The 16186-nt window shown below is 47.8% G+C and overlaps 1 protein-coding gene across 15 annotated transcripts; it reads right to left on the bottom strand.

Moving 5' to 3' along the window:
• Positions 1-993: 993 nt before the first annotated feature.
• Positions 994-15840, bottom strand: LOC126507333 (methyl-CpG-binding domain protein 1). 15 transcript variants are annotated; one of them, XM_050151663.1, is made up of 16 exons: positions 15756-15840; positions 13918-14052; positions 9996-10110; positions 9751-9917; positions 9588-9670; positions 9032-9072; positions 7725-7871; positions 7511-7639; positions 7020-7136; positions 6868-6936; positions 6123-6290; positions 5523-5822; positions 5297-5434; positions 4838-4969; positions 4674-4749; positions 994-3527 (listed from the first exon to the last, which is right to left on the bottom strand). In XM_050151663.1, the coding sequence occupies exons 2-16, from the start codon at positions 14025-14027 to the stop codon at positions 3430-3432; spliced, it is 1890 nt and encodes a 629-aa protein (XP_050007620.1). In that variant the 5' UTR covers positions 14028-14052; positions 15756-15840; the 3' UTR covers positions 994-3429. The 15 variants fall into 15 exon arrangements, with proteins under 15 accessions (XP_050007620.1, XP_050007619.1, XP_050007611.1 ...); XM_050151662.1 differs by lacking the exon at positions 15756-15840 and adding an exon at positions 15548-15747; XM_050151654.1 differs by lacking the exon at positions 15756-15840 and adding an exon at positions 14161-15529.
• Between the last annotated feature and the right edge of the window lie 346 nt (positions 15841-16186).

The raw sequence follows: 16186 nt of genomic DNA, 5'->3' as shown, positions 1-16186 counted from the left end.
GGTGGGCACTACTAGTTGGAGTGCGGCTCATGGATACACCTCTGAAGGTCGGTTTTTTCAAATTAGCATGCTTAATTATTTGTAACCCAGCCACTTCAGATTTTCTATACGGTACATCTCTAGACTTGGGGTCCATTTCCTGAATTCTGGGTTCAGCTTTTCAGCCATAAAAGAATGTCTTTCTTCTCTTAATAATTGTTTTCTCGCCTACAATATTTCTTCTTTCAACTGCAGCTCAGTAAAATACTCATTTTCATTTACTGCTAACAGCTTATGTAGCCTGAAACAAACAAAAAAGAAAAAAAATTAAGAGGCTGTCAGGGTTCCCCGACAATGTCCAAAGAGGTACCTCCTTCATCTGAGTGGTTCTACGTGTTGGACTTTTAGGTGGGTCTCCCCTCGCCCCCAGCACACACACCTTCTGCAGAAGTGAAGAAACCTTTGAGCAGGGTTTGTGAAAGACCCCAGAAATTGGGGCTGCCTGGTCCACATCCTTGAGATCTGTGTGGCCACAGAAGTCCTGTTTGTGAATTTGGGGAAGCTGAGCCTCAGAGGTAGCCAGCTGCTTGCAGCATCACACCGCCATGCTGTACTCCAATGGCAGAGCAGTCAGGTGATGATCCTGGTCAGGAGACTCAGCTTAGACTGTTCCACCATCCTCTGAGGAATGGAAGTTGCCTCTCCGACATCAGGAAGTACGGCTGGTGCAGGCTCTGCCCCAGGGTGCCTGGCACCAGCTTTGGAATCTATCCAATGGTCGTCTCAACCAGCCTGGACCTGGAGGAGCCTTATGGACTATAAGGTGGATCAGGAGCAGCGCAGTGCCTCAGCCTGCAGCCCCCCCGATCTGAATGAAGCCTAGGGAAATGACAGAGCTGATGTTCATCTTGCCACCCACTATCCCAATTCTTCCACAGCGGTCCACACTGTTCCCACCACCAAACAATCCTCAAAGAATCACTAACATAAAAACCAATAAATAGAACAAGAAAATTGTTTTAAAATAATTTTAAAATAGAACAGTTTAGAAATAGAAATGATTGTTTCCAACTTCTCACGCATCTTGAAAAAGGACTGGCTTCTCCATAGTATATTAGATTTTATATTCTGAGCATCAAAGTCCATAAAAAACTGGAGATCTTTTTATCATTTGTAATATATATTGATGCATTTTATAAAATTGCATTTTTGGATCTCAATATCATGTACAGTGATAACTATGGGCCAAGTTTTCCATACTTGGATGAATGACAAAAATACAGCTGAGACCAGCAAGATTGTTATGGAGGAGCTTGACAGGGTTTCTTTCTTTGCTGGGACCATCATGAAATCCATGGTCTTCAGCTTTACATTTTCAGCTTATCCTTGGGTAAGTGGTGAGACCTTTGGGAGCTGAATCATGGAGGGTGGCTTTCTAACATGTCACCTGAACTAGACTATGCTTCCCAGAATCCTTCCCCATAGACGTCTAGTTAAGAAAATTCACAGAAACATTGTGATTAGCAGAAGTGAAAGAGCAGCAGGCTGTTGTGAAGTTGGTGCACGAATACCAGGCGTACTGCAGTTCATACAAGCGGTCATTAATCTGCTGTCTCACCTTGGTATGGGGAAACAGCAAATCCTACAGCCAGGCCTCCAGCTGTTACAACTTCCCTGGGATCTTCCTTCAGCTTATCTAGTCCTAGGCCAGATGCTACTTCCACTAGCTTCTTCTTCAGGACACAAACATCATCGAAGCGGGAGACGGTGAGACACTAACATGGATTTCAGGCCATCTTGAATTCCAACTCTTGTTCATGGGCCCCCATGGGTCCATCCACCTTCCCTTCCTCACTGCCTGTCCTGAATATTTTGAGCTCAAGTATTACATACAACTGACAGTCTTAGAGGCTACTAAACTATCTCCCAAAATTACACAATGTAAAATGTCTCCCAAAACTCCCCTAAAACACATAGTCTTTGTTACAGTGGTTCTGACCTTTTGACTGTACCCGAGTCAATACACATAGTAATCAGAATCTTTGTTCACAAGTCAAATGCCAACCAAGATGTTACCCTTAGAACATCACTGTCAGAATGATCAGAATACTAGGGACAAGTGGTATGCTCTAGGGGTTAAAAAGCAGTATGACTCCAGGATAGAATTAGGCAAAGCAAGGCAAAGGAAGAGTAGAAGGTGGCAGAGAGCTGTGCCTTGTAAGTCAGAAATAAGAAATGAGTAATCCACATCTGAATTACCTAAAGCAGCAGGGCTTGGGACTAGGTTAAAGCAAGGGGGGCACACAGGACACAAAGTATGTCGAGGCACTCAGTCCTGGCCCTGTAAACCTGGCTAAGTAACCAGTTCTCTATCTTTTTGGCATTTTAAGGATGGAAAGTGAGGTAAGGCTGAGCCAAGACCAGCCCTTGGGCGGGACTCAGTGCATAAGCTCATTCAGCCTCCTAACAAACATTTGGGCTGAGGGCAGGAAACATGCACAAAGGTCATCAGAGAGAAGATACTGCCTGGAAAAGACGGCCCAGGCTGACAGCTTTAGTTCCAAGCACTGCTCTGGCTAAAGTGAGACTATCTGGGCTCAAGCAAATTGTCAGCCAACAGTGAGGAAGAACGCACTTTTGGGGCTGAGGGATCCTATGCAGCATATGGGGCCTTCAGGGAACCTAGATTCTACATGAACCAATGCTCTGACGAGAAGGTGACCCCATCCACCCACAGCCTAGGCATTCCCTAACATCAACTGAGGCAAAGGTGTAAAGGATATTTTATACTCTTCGTAGTAATCTATCGCTACTTTCAAAGTCACTAAAACTGTTATTGTAATATACATTATTGCACAAAAGACTGCAGTTAACAGTTTAGTGGATTAAAGAACAAAGCTTGTATAGCCTGGTGGATTTCTAGACTCTACCAACACTAGCTGTTTGACACTGATACGTTTGTCTCCTCTGAGTCTGTTTACCTACCTGCAGAAGTGCTCAATATCACTCACTCACTGTCTTCCTAAGGACTACTGTGAGGGTTCAGTAAGTGGCTCCACGGGAGGAGCTCACCAAACAATGTCTTTTCCTCCTTTATTCTGTAGCATTTCAACTGCTGTTTCCCTGAGAAAATGTGCAGACACACTGCCAGGTCTCATCCGGAAGCCACCAACAGTTATGAAGATGGCTTGTTTGAGTTGTTGGTAGTGGCTTCGATCATATCCTCCCCTCCCCTATATCCACCTTCTCATCACACTGAGATCCTTGGAGGAGCGGACGTTCTCCCAGCCTTCTACTCTTTCTCTTCTCTCCAGCTTCTTTCCTCTAAGTTTCCAGGCCTGGGCAGGCCTGTTCCTCGATTGTGCTTGCAGGTCTTTCTCCTAGAGCTGATTCACCAACAAGCTCTGCGACCAGGCCAGGGCCCGGCCCCTGGTAGATCAGGGTTGTTTCTCATAAAGCCGGTGTGCAAATATCACCTTCAGTCCTACAGTCAGCAGAAGTCTCCAGTCTACTGCATTTTAGCTTCAGGTTTTTTAAGGTCCTTGGACCTAGAGAAGAGGGAGCAGGTCTGTCTGTTGAATGAGGTTTGCCATGTAGAAAACAGAGCATCACAAAACCATTTCCTCCTATTCTGCACCTGCATCCATTTCTCCTTGTTCACCTATAGCCACTTTTCTTTCTTCTACAGACTAGAAAGGCAAACAGTACAGCACTTCTCTGTTAAGTGGGGAAAGTTTCATCTTCCAGAAAATCCTAAGCTCCCGGAAGCCAGGGATGCTGTATCTTCTCGGGGGTAAGCCTTACAGGCTGCAGTAGCATCACCAGTGGAAGCCCCAAAAGCTGTGTGCCAGGCAGGGTGTCAGTCATCTCCACCTGCCATCTACAAGGTACACTAGCAGATTTTCTAGCAGTTAAAACTGATGTATGGGAACAAAGGAATCCAGGTGCTTGGCCCAATAGTTTGTTTTTGTTTTTTAACTTTGGGGTGGTCCTCCTCCCACTACCACAATGGCATCTCTCCTCACTTCTGTTACTAGACTTACAGGGACAGTTCTACACAGTATTCAAAACAGTAAAACTCAACAGGAAATGCTTGGGACGCACAGCCCAAATCTACCCACAGACGCCACTCTAGGAAGTGGGGGATATACTTGAAATCACACAGCTACACACAGGCTTAGCTTGCAGAGCCACTTAAAGCCCAATCCCCAAACCAACTCCACTGCCTAGGCAAGTCCAATGTCATCTGTGTGACATACATTCTTCCCACCATCAGGGACAGCTCACCCAATAAAGGGCTCTGGAGACATCACAGGCCTTCAAGACCACAAATGGTGATCTTCTGAGTAAGAACGTGTACACCAAGTCTGACCCTTAAAAGGATTTCTTACATAGGCGGGGACCAGCCTCACTTTTTTCTTTGAAATCTCAGCATGGAGCATAAGTCCTTCTCTTTCTTCCCCAAGAGAGCCCTGGAATACCAGCAGGCTGGGTCTCAGGAGTAATCTTTACAGACCTACCTGCGCACGTGCGCGTGCACACGCGTGAGCGCACACACACACATACCCTTACTGGTTGTGCAGTGTAATGGTTACAGTCCTTATGTCCCTTTGCACCCAATCAAATTGCTGACCCTAGATTTAAAACTCAGGGCCCATATCTGGCCGGCACCTACCCCATTCCCCACACCTAACTGTATGGGGCACACCTTGGCCACCAAGCTGCTATGTCCCGGAGGCGGGTTCCACCCAGGCTGAAAATCTCTGTGATCTAGGAAAGAATTAACATATCATGGGTCAGTATGACAGGAGGAGAAAAGGTAAGATCAGGGTAGGGTGGGAACATCCCCAGCACTGACCACTGGTGTGCCAACCCCTCCTGTCTCCTCCTCTGGGGCTGATGCAGAAACATAATCTTCTCTGTTTTCTTCTCTATCCTCCTCAGGGCCAGGGGGCTCTTGTTTCACAGGTGGAAGGTCTGGATCTACTGCCTAGGAGAATGAGGAAGGGCAGCAGTTAGGACAGGGCCAGGCTGAGTATTTTTTATTATTATATTATTGTTGTTGTTATTATTATTATTATATATGCAGACAGACCTCCCTTTTATCACTGAGAAATGCCACCTCTGCCTGTAAACCTTTCCCATTCCTCAATGATTTTCAGTCCCCTGGGAGCTGAGCAGCAGAGCAGGTGAGGTGCCTGCTGGACATGCTGGACAATTCAACAGAATGCGCACCATCACCACCCGCGGCCCCACCACCACAGCTCTCTATCAACTCGCTTACAGGCCACCTGTGTGCACCCATTACCTCCCTAACCTTGCTAGGGCAGCCAGACTGCAACGTGGGAGAAGTCAGGAAGGCTGTGCCTGCTGTCCACTCCTCTGGGGCATCCGCCTTCTCTTGCTTCACCTGTGGCAAGGTCACAACCCAACTCTGGGCAGAGCACTGGGCCTCCTGCATAAGGGAGGATGGCAGCAGACTTGGTCTCAGGTCCATGGCACAAGGCTGGGTGGAGCTTGGAAGAGTGGGAGGAGATTCTTACCTGTAACGGGGCTTCTGCGGAAGCTGCAGCAGGACCAGGCACCTGCAGAGGACTGCTGGCACCCTCTCGTAAAAACACAAGGTCTGTGTCAGGTGGGGTCGGCACAAAGCCTCTACCTATTTGCTGCTTTGCTGAAGCCTGGGCGGGGCATGGTGGGGTTGTGTGCACAGCCAAAGGGGCCTTTGAAGAGGAGCTTGGACGGAGCTGTCGAGGAGAACCAGGCCTCTTTCGACAAGGGTGACATGGAGGCGGTCCTGCTCCCTCCTCAGACCCTGACCCAGTACTGGGCAGCAGTCGCTTCTGTGAGAACAACGTTGGGTGCTGTGGTCAACCTGGTGCCATCTGACCATACCCACCCTGCCCTACTCAATGTGGCTGCTAACATCCCATCAGAGCACACACAGAATCTGCTGCTTCCGGGAGCTGTCATCACTAAGCCTGCCAGTCAATCTCCTGTCTGCAATGGCAGTACAGCTCAACTCCTCACCCCAGCACACTGTCTACTAATCCTCAACGAGACTCACTACACCACCCACCCAAACAAGGGGGTGGGCCAGGCCCAACCTAGCCCATCCACCTAACCCTCCCTGCCCCACCCACCATGGCAAATTGCAGGCACTGGCGCCAACGACACTTCTGGCGCTTCTGGTTGCTGCCCCCGAATTTGGGCTTGTCGCAGCAGAAGTCGCAGTGGCCACAGTCCATCCGCCGTAGGCAGGCTGCACAGGCCCCGCACTTGCGGTTCTGCCGGTGGTTCGTGTAGGGCTGCTGGGGTGGAGGGGAATGGTGCTACTGTCACTAGGACTAGGAGAGGCCGTCCTCAACACCAATCTCAGGATCGTACTGGTGCTCCTCTAGCCCCATGGAGGAGCCAGCTACACACGAGGCTCAGCCTGCTAACTCTCCTAGGCATCTGTGGCCTCAAAATATGTTGCAACCACTGTGCCAGCTGGCCTCCAAGCCCACTAGGACTGAGGCTGCTCCATTACTTTATCAGTAGAGTACCTGCGATCAGGACAGTGTCTCTGGCCCTCACTTCATCAGGACTTGGCTGACCTTCCATTAGTCCTCATCACTGCCAGAGGTGTTGACTTACTCTACACAAATGTGTTTACCTGCACCCCTGTGAATGGAGATTCAGCCTCTTTGTCCTGCAGCAGCCATTGATGCTGGTTCATCTGACAGTAAGCACCGTACTGCTAGCCCCTCTTCTTTCCCAGCCAATTGCTTATCCCGTCCTAGCACTCACTATTACTCCCTACTAGTCCCATTACAGCATCTACTTCCTTGGGTTAAATAAGCATCAGGAGCATCTAGTTTATCCAGGTAAGGTGGGGCCACTCACTAGCTCGTCCTCGTCTACACAGTAATAGACGAACTCAGCAGGTGATGTGGGCGCTAGGTCGCTGATGTGCTGCAGAGGCAAATGTGCTGGGGTCAGGGCAGGTCCTGAGTAAGTTTAGGGTTGTGCCTTCCCTCTACCCACCAGGGCCTTACCAGCTCTGTGGGCTCTGGGTGCTGCATTGCAGGAAGTGGAGGCACTGGCCGAGCTTGGGAGTGACGTTGAGCAGCCACCTTCGAGCTACTCTTACGACGGTCACGGTCACGTTTACCCTAGAGGCCGAAGGACAGTTAAGGCATGGTGGAACCAGAGAGACAGAGGAGCCCCAGGGAGTACAAAAAGCATGCATTGACTGGTCAGGCGGAGTGTGCAGTCAGGCACTCACAATAGGGGGAACCACAACCTGGGGAGGGCACTGGTGACATCCTTGAGGGTGGCCACAGAAGCGATGAGCAAAGTGCTGGCAGAAAAAGGCAGGTAGGCAGAACCAAGGAGGTGAACATGGGGCAGAAAAGAAAATACGACATGAAGCAGGCAAAGCCAGATTGGGAGGAAGAAACAGCAGCAGTGGTGGTAAATTTAACAGCAGAACGAGCTCTGCCCCAGCCTTGACTCCACCAGCACCAGTCCCTCTAGCCTGACTCACCCACAAGCAGCGCCGCTGCAGACACCTCCACTGGCGCTTGAGACCAGGGCGGGGACGGCGAAGGCAGAATCGGCAACAGCCACAGTCTTCTTGGTTCTGACAACCCCGACATACTCCACACCCTCGGCTCTGTGGGGGGGCAGGAGTTGTGAAGTAGGGGCTCAGGACCTTGAAGGCCAGGAGCGCCTTGGCCCACTTCATCTGACTGCCTCACCTTCTCCACAATCCGGAGGCAACGTCTCTGCTCACACTTGCAGTAGAGCCCTGAGGCCACATCATGGGGCAGCTGCAGGCGGCAGATGGAGCAAGCCCCACAGTCTTCTTTCACCAGGCAGGCTGTACACTCTCCACAGCCAACTCTCTGTCAGAAATGGATGGGGTAAGATTAGAGGCCTAGGGAGATGGCTCCAGGGCCACTGCCCTTCCAAATGTTTGCCATACCTATTAGTCTTCCATTAGCCCCCTTACTATAGCTAATAAACTACTGATTAGCTTGCCAGCACCAAGGCTACTACTATGCCTTCTTCTAGTGCTGTTAAACTCATTCCTGTAGTGATATTTCATTTGTATTTTAATAAATAAAACTTGCCTGAAGATCAGAATGCAAAAGAGCCACACTACTCAGCCATACAGGCCAGGCAGTGGTGGAACAATCCTTTAATCCCAGAAGCCACATTAGTTAGCCATAAAGGCCAGGTGGTGGCGGTGTACGCTTTTAGTCCCAGCACTAGAGGAATATAAAGCGGGATGAGATAGGAACTCACTCTTTTAGTCTGAAGATTCCATAGAGGTAAGAGCTCTCTAGAGACTTGGCTGGTTTGCTTTTCTGATCTTCAGGCTGAATCTTTCCCTGGGTTTTTATTATTCATGCTACACTTCCCTATGTCTATTGATACCCCTCTAATTCCCCCAACAGCAGGTATCTATTTAAGAAACAATCTATAACGCCCGGCTGACCTGTCGTCATTGCTAAGCCCTCCATCGGTCCTGTCCCATTCTGTTCTCTTGTAGACTGTGATGGTACTGAAAGACTCTGGGGCATCTCAGCATTACTGCCCCTCCTCCCTTGGGAACCAGGAACCTGATAAATCACCCACACGTGCACTGGAGCTTCGGGTACTTTCCCAGGTACTTTCCATCCCTTTGTGGTTTTTCTCCGAATAGACCCAGTTCCTGGAACTGGGGCAAAAACGACCCGCAGACGTTCCTCCTTGCTCAACCAACCCAGCAACTGCCTGTCCTGCCATGGCATTGACCAATTATAGTTAGCTGATCATTAAACGAGCCAGTCACAATAGTTGACAAACGACTCCTGGACTTCCCCTTTGCTTCTGCGGTTTTTTTTCTTTAAAAGTAGCCTGTAACAGCCACTCGAGGTTCTCCTCCCGAGGCTGAGGGGCCCTGGTGTGCCAGGTAATAAAATTCCTCTTGCTCTTACAACAACTGTGGTGTGAGAGTGGTCTCTCGGGGCGACCCCTCCTTGGTAAGTGGGCTTTAGAGTCCAACAATACATATTCTCACCTTAAACATTCTCTGTTCTCGGTTGAAGGCAATTCTCTGTGCTGGCGGGAGAAGGAGAATGAGAGAAATGGCAACAAAGCAACAGACACAGGCACATGGCATCAGCTACTTCCTTAACACTGACTTTCACTGCGGTGCCGTTTCATTTGTATTTTAATAAATAAAACTTGCCTGAAGATCAGAGTAAAACTGCCCCACTGGTCAGCCAGTGTAGTGGTAATGCACACCTTTAATCCCAGTAGCCACACTAGTTGCCATAGAAACCGGCCAGTGCATGCCTTTAATCCCAGCTCAAGAGAGGAATATAAAATAGGAGGGGACAGCTCTCAGACAGTCCCATTCTGCTATTCCTGGAGGTAGGACCATCATTTCGGACTGAGGTCAAGAAAGAGATTGACTGACATTTCACCATTCTACCTAAGCCAATAGTGAGGTCATAGGCCAATTCCATGTATGCCCAAAGCCTCCATCCCGACATGAACCATAGAGCCTCCAGCCTAGCCTGGCACTGGGTCTACTATGTGTCCTGTTTCCTAATCCCTAGGAACTTACTTACCTCGGCAGTCTTCGCATAATGTCTTGAGCCTCTGCCTTCTGATACCATTCCTTGGGACGCGGATTCCACAATTCTCACAGCGGCTACAGTGAAAAGAGCAGAGGTAATTACTCCCAGTCCCAAGTCTCACCTCCTACCCGGCTCACCATAAGCTAACACTCACCCAGGTACAAGTAATGAAGCTGGAGCTGTGCCAGTGCCAGCATTATTCTCAGCCCGCGGGGTTGCCTTCGTGACATCACTCTTCTGCAGCCCACCCTGCTGCTTCTTAACCTTGGCTGGTTTAGAAGGCTTCTTTTGCTTCTTGCTGGGGTCAGGCAAGGGATGGGTCTGGAGATGAAGATAGGAAGAATGTGGGTACACGGGTGACAGAGTTGCCCACGTATGGACACCGGCATTGGGAAGTACCTTGGGAGCCGGGTAGCACAAGATGCCTTGTCTGAAGTCAAAGAGGGTCAGATCACATGCAGGGCCTAGGTATCGAGTCAGTTCAACCTTGCTTCGAATCTTGTCGCCTGTGGGACTGAGAATGAACCAGAATGAGTTGGCACCATGACGGAACTAATGTCATGCCACCCACACAACAGCTCCACAGATCAGGTGAGATGCAAGGAACAGTCTGGATTCAGCCTGTGACCCCCACCTAAGACCCATCTTAAAATAAGTAACAGGAATACAGAATATAAATACAAGCATGCATACAAATGTTAATAAATACAAGTGTGAAACTCATTTTGATCCATGACATCCCAGATCCTAAGGTAACCCCCAAAAATTATAATACAGGGAAAAATTCTATTATCTGGCAATACTTCAATAACTTTAATATCGTAACACAAAACATTATTCAGGCATCTTTAGTGGTGTCAGTATAAACAAGCCTAGTGTAATGCATGTAACACACTGATGTACAGTTCATAACTGATTAATAATAATTACAATTCTTCGATTATGAACTTAGTGCGATTTTTTAGTCATTAGAGTTCTACTTATGAAAAAAACTAATATACTGTGAAACTACAATGTTAGACTGGTAGTAACTAATAAATATAGTTAAATGGTTACTACATCTCTCGACTTCACATTTCTCTGGAGCTTGATTTACTCCCATGACTTTTGTTCAGCACTGGAGTGTATTCATAGCTTATACAGTTATGTGGTGTTCCGTGATGCTCTCATCAAAAACCAACTGCGTACACATAGTAGTCTCCTATATAGTGTCTAATGACACCACACACCCTAGTTCTATAATCTCTGATTTTCACATGAAAAATCATTAAATAACATGCTTCCCAGAATGCACCAGTACCAGTGAGCAATGTATGACTCCATGAATATCCAGCTTAGGTATAGAGTATGGTGTATTAGACCACCTGAGTCTGTGTGGCCACATTCACTTTAAATTTCTCAGACTGTATTGCTATTGGTAAATATATACAGACATATAACAGGCAGGGTAGTGGTGGCACATGCCTTTATCCTAGCACTTGGGAGGCAAAGGCAGGTGGATGGCTCTCTGTGAGTTTAAGGCCAGCCTGGTCTACACAATGAGTTCCAGTACAGCCAGGGGCCCTATGGAGAAAGAGACCCTGTCTCAAAATAAATAAAAAAATAAAGACACATAAACATACTTACAAAATGTAACACTATTAGTGTTGAAAGAATGAATAAAAATCAACGTAATACATATTAAGTAATATATAAATATGTATTTTGGGTTGTTTTGCTTGAAATGGGGATATTACTTTCACCACGATGGTTTTGAAACTCATTTGTAAAGATGACCTAGAACTTCTGATCCTCCTGCCTCTTCCACCCCAGTGCAGGGATTTCAAAGTGTACCACCACACTTAGTCCATGCTGTGATGAGAAGTAAACCAGGGCTCTATGAACACAAGACAAATACCCAGTGCTTAATACGTTATGTATCACATACCAAAAGAATTAAACATAAAAGCCTGTAACAGAATTATTTTTTAAAACATGAAAATGAAACTATATTCAATACAAAGTATAAGTAATTAATGTTGATGGCACTCCAGGTCTTTTCCTGTCTACAAGAATTGTAAGAGGCCTTCATTATCTCTTGAACCAAACCACCTTATCATGGTAAAAACAAGGAACTTTTAAAAAAGGTCCCCTTCCAGGAAAAAAGGCAGCATACTATTGTACTGATACATGACTACCTAAGTTCAAACAGACAGGCTGCCTTTCCAACAGAGTGCAGCACATATGTTCTTCATGTCATCTCTGGGAATTAGGACTCTGGGAAACGGCAAAAACAGATGATCCTATGGTGAGAAACTTTTTTACCTCCTACCAGCATCCATAAAACTAACAAACCGAATTACTATTCTGATAAATACATACCTTTTGACGATTAGTTGTAAATTTAAAATTTTTCATATAATTTCATATGTGAAAAAAGTTATAATAGACTTTTTTATAGAAATTTTATTACATTCCAGGGAAATGGCAACTTAGACAACCAGGAAGGGTATAGAAATGTTAACAGCTATAGCACAAATACATTCTAATGCTCATGAACTTTAATGTTGAGGTACTGACAATCAATTCTCATTAGATGTAGTAATTATCTTTTTCTTTTTTAAAATTTTATTTATTTATATATATATTTTTAGGTACGAGTGCTCTGTTCACACCTATGCCTGCACACCAGAAGAGGGCATCAGATCCTAGATGGTTGTGAGCCACCATGTGGTTGCTGGTAATTGAACTCAGGACCTCTGGAAGAGCAGCCAGTGCTCTTAACCTCAGAGCCATCTGTCCAGCCCCTACATGTAGCAATTATGAAGTTGCTACGAACCCAGAATTCAGGAAGCAAGAGCCACTGCTCCCCTGGAAACGCACGGGGAGATCCCAGCAAGTCTGTCAGGCTTTCAGCAGCTGAACAGCTCATTTGTGCTTCTGCTTAGAGACACTGCAACGTTTCTTTCTTAAAGACAACTCCGGAACCAGGAAATGATTAAGGGCCACTGGCTTCTGAGGATGTTTTGTCTAGGATTGTCTGCCAGTGTTTTGGTTTTGTTCTTCTGAAGACACCTGATGCACAGGACCTGTACCCCAAGTTTACTGTTTTTACACCACGTCACCTTCTGAAACATGCGAGTGAGCACGAGCACCTAAAACGGTTCACATTTCCTAGTGCTGGCTAACATGTCTTTGCCGGTCGCCGTGCTTTGCTGGCCAGCAGTTCACGGATCTACACATTTAGCTGCTTTCCCAGCTTCCCTGAAGCTTCGGCAAGTACTCTGGATGTTAAGTTTTGTTCTTCCCAGGGCAGCCTCACACATATCTCAGCGAGTTTCCTCTTCTCTTTCAGGATGGACTGCTTCTTAACACTGTAACTCAAGCGGATAGATAGCACACGCGATTCATGGAAGAAGCTTATCTGACAGGGAGACAAAGCACATGCCCTTCCTCTTGCACTCAGAACACTAGAAAACACTATAGCACTTTATTTGGGAGTCATTTTAAACAATAAATTAGGCAACAAAAATAAGGCACTAAATAGGTCACAGAAAGGATGCTTGATTTGCAGTACAAAGGAAACAAAAAGTTCTTGTTCAACTTACTGGGAAGGCAAGCACTAGACAATTCAAACTTTTAACTCCCATGCATATCTATGAATAATCACAAATGCACTGTGAATATTGGCTTTGGTCAAATAAACTTTATTAGGGATAGGTGATTATGAAAACACAAACTCTTTTTAATAAGGACTGACTACTTGTGAAAGACCAGGATAAATCCAGACCCCCTAGCAGGAAGAGTAGAACCAAAAATCTAGGTTAGCCGGTTCAGTGACTTTGTTCCAGGAACTGGCTGACCACAAAATTAGATTATAATCTTGAGAACAATCTTGAGAAACGGGGAGTTACCCCCTTGTGATTATCACTGGTATTTTCGGAGTCTTCCAATGATGCCCTCCCTACCCCCTTTGGGTTGTGGTTTCTTCCCTTAAATACCCCTTCTCCAAGCTACTCGGGGTCGAACTCCTCTACCCCTGCGTGGGATATAAGTCTTCGCCCCAGCGCGCTGTTTCCTGTCAATAAACCTCGTGTGATTACAGCAAGAATGGTCTCTCGTGAGTTCTTGGGGGGTCGTGTTATCCCGAGACCTGATTGAGAGTCTCCCAACTCTGGGGATCTTTCATGCACGATTTTAACTCCACCCATACTGTTTAACCTCATTAGTAGTGAAACAGTACACAGGTGTGTGTAAATTTAAACACACCTGTATACTGTATATGGCTTAACTACTAACTAGGTTCGACTCCACTGAACACTGTCCACAGCCCACCAATTACCTCTGATAATAGATGTCTGAGCGTCCACAAGAGGCCCCTGACTTTCGAAAGGACTCACGACGCTTCCAGCCAGGGCCCAGGGCTGGGCAGTCCTGCCAGTCCTCAGCCATAGATGCTTCAGGAAAGAAGAGAAGCCTGCAGGATTGGAAACAGGTAGAGTCTGGAAGACATTGAGGGTCTACAAAGTGGCCACCTGTTTCCAGGCCACCAAAATCATGTGTTTCCTTTAATATGCGCCCAGACCTGAACATGTGTTTCCTTGGTGCAGAAAATACTTCATCCCTCCTCTTTGTCATCCTCCACACATGAAGAGTACTCTTCCAGTCTGAGAAGACTCGTTCCTCCTATTCTGAGTATGAGGTTCCTATGTCTCTTGTCCTCAGCTCCCTACTTTAGTTTAACTTCATTTAAACTTCCCTTGACCTGAGCTTCCAATGTCATTCAGTGGTCTAGCTGCGTTTATATGAGAGCCCCCAACTCCTCTGCACATCAAACATTCCCCAGCCTGGAAGGCTCTGGTGTCCCCCCTTCTTAAGTCCAAGAGCTCTCCCCAATACTTATTTCCCCTCATTTGACCCACGATTTCTCTTCCCTCTCAACCCTAACCATTATAGCCACTCTTCTCCTTAACTTGGTCATTCTCCATTTCTCTTATCCTGTGAAACTTCCTTGTCCCTTTGAAAGACCCCAGCTTAGCTGCAGTAATGCCATTTTGCAAGGCTTTCACACAAACAAGTATAAGTTCAAGGTAAAGTCGGTACTCCTAGGCTGCCAAACAGGAATATCTGTGGTCAGACATCAGGCCTAGGAGGGAAACAAAAAGTTCTGGGAAAAAATACATGTGCCCTAGATAGAGCCAAGTCAGCTATTATCAGATCTTCATGTCCCCGAGGAACTTGTCCTCAAGTAAATCCATAGCCTCATTCAAACTGATCAATGAAATCCCTGTAACCATGTATCTGCTTCTGCCGCCCTTTTTCCTATAAAAAGACCCTTACCCAGCCTGCCGGCGCACAAGTCTTCCAAATAGACTCTGACGCCCGCAGGTACCTGTACACTTCTCAATAAAAAAAAAAAAACCTCTTGCCGTTGTAGCCAGTGGTCTCGGACTGTCCCTTGGGTTTAGGGGTCTCCTCCTGAGGGAAGGTCCTCTCTGAGGGTCTTTCACCTTCACACGGTGACCTCTCTCAATTTGTCTGTGTTCCAAGACGACACCACCCCTGCCAGTCTTCTGACAGGCTACTTCTTTTCGTCCTCCACGAGTCTCTTGTAAACCTAACCCTGCTATTTCTCCCGTCACCCGTCTCAGGCCCCCTCTTCTCACTATGAGCTTTCGGTCCCTCCTGTTAACATGGAGACCTGACGCCTCTCTGAACGTTCGGATCTCTCCCACTCCTCTCCATCCTCTTCCCAGAGTCTGGACATTGCTGTCATAGCCCTGAGCCACATTCCTTCCTTCCCTCCCTGTCTTCTGCCCAGTTTACTCAGTCCTCTCTGCAACATGCACAAGACGCCATTCCTTCTCCTGGGCTCAGGGCCCTTCGCGTCTCCCTGCTAATGGTCCGGAACCTCAATTCCTCCCCAGCCTCCCTGCGCGCTCTCTCCACTTGCACGCCCACGGCTGTCTCACCAGCTGGACACGAGGCCCTGGGCGTCCACTGCGCTAGGCCCGTGGACCCATAGGGAGGATCCCGCCCCGCGCGTCCCGCCCGATCCAGTCTTCTTCCTCCTCCACGGCAGCCTCCTCCAAGGCACTAGTTGCCGACTCTGCGGCGGTTGGTTACTTCCGGAACCGGAAACCAACGGGCTGCCTTTGGGGCTCCCACCAGGACACGCACCTGTGTGCAGCCTTAACACGCCTGCCCTTAGTGGGGAGGCTCCAGCGCCTGCGTACTGCGGCTTCACGGGGCGGGGGTGGGGGGTCGCGCGCGGATTGCCAGGGACCTGCTGCGCCTGCGCGCTGACAACATCCGCAGCCCGCGCGGTCTTGCCTTGCCTGTGCGCCTGCGCAAGCAGCTTCCCGAGTCAGTGCATCCTTCCCACCCCACTTGTCCCTAGAGCGGAGGCACAGTCCTGCCCCAACACAAGGGGGCGTGGACAGCTCGGCCCGTTCTTAGTTTTTGTCTCCACAAATAGCAGGCACTTGATCGCCGAACTTGTCTCTGTCCACTTGCTGTCCTGGGATAACCCCCGCTTTGTTCCTGGGACTACCTTCTTCAGTATCGGTACCTACTACTCTCTGGAACTTCCAAGGGTCACTGCACCCTAG

This window comes from Alexandromys fortis, unplaced genomic scaffold (assembly GCF_014885135.2).
Source record: "Alexandromys fortis isolate MF-2015 unplaced genomic scaffold, M_Fortis_MF-2015_v1.1 scaffold_71, whole genome shotgun sequence".
In the NCBI taxonomy this organism is placed as follows: domain Eukaryota; kingdom Metazoa; phylum Chordata; class Mammalia; order Rodentia; family Cricetidae; genus Alexandromys; species Alexandromys fortis.
Note: the sequence above shows the minus strand (reverse complement) of the source record. Positions and strands in the feature narration are given on the sequence as shown.

What these genes read in the sequence shown, in the direction of transcription:
- LOC126507333 (XM_050151654.1), bottom strand. Translation starts at nt 14,213, where the DNA reads ATGACAAAGAGGAGGGATGAAGTATTTTCTGCACCAAGGAAACACATG. An exon ending in GCCTCCGGATTGTGGAGAAG is followed by an intron (nt 7,640 to 7,724) that starts GTGAGGCAGTCA and finishes GCCCCCCCACAG; the next exon opens with AGCCGAGGGTGTGGAGTATG. An exon ending in CCGCAGAAGCCCCGTTACAG is followed by an intron (nt 5,435 to 5,522) that starts GTAAGAATCTCC and finishes TCCCTTATGCAG; the next exon opens with GAGGCCCAGTGCTCTGCCCA.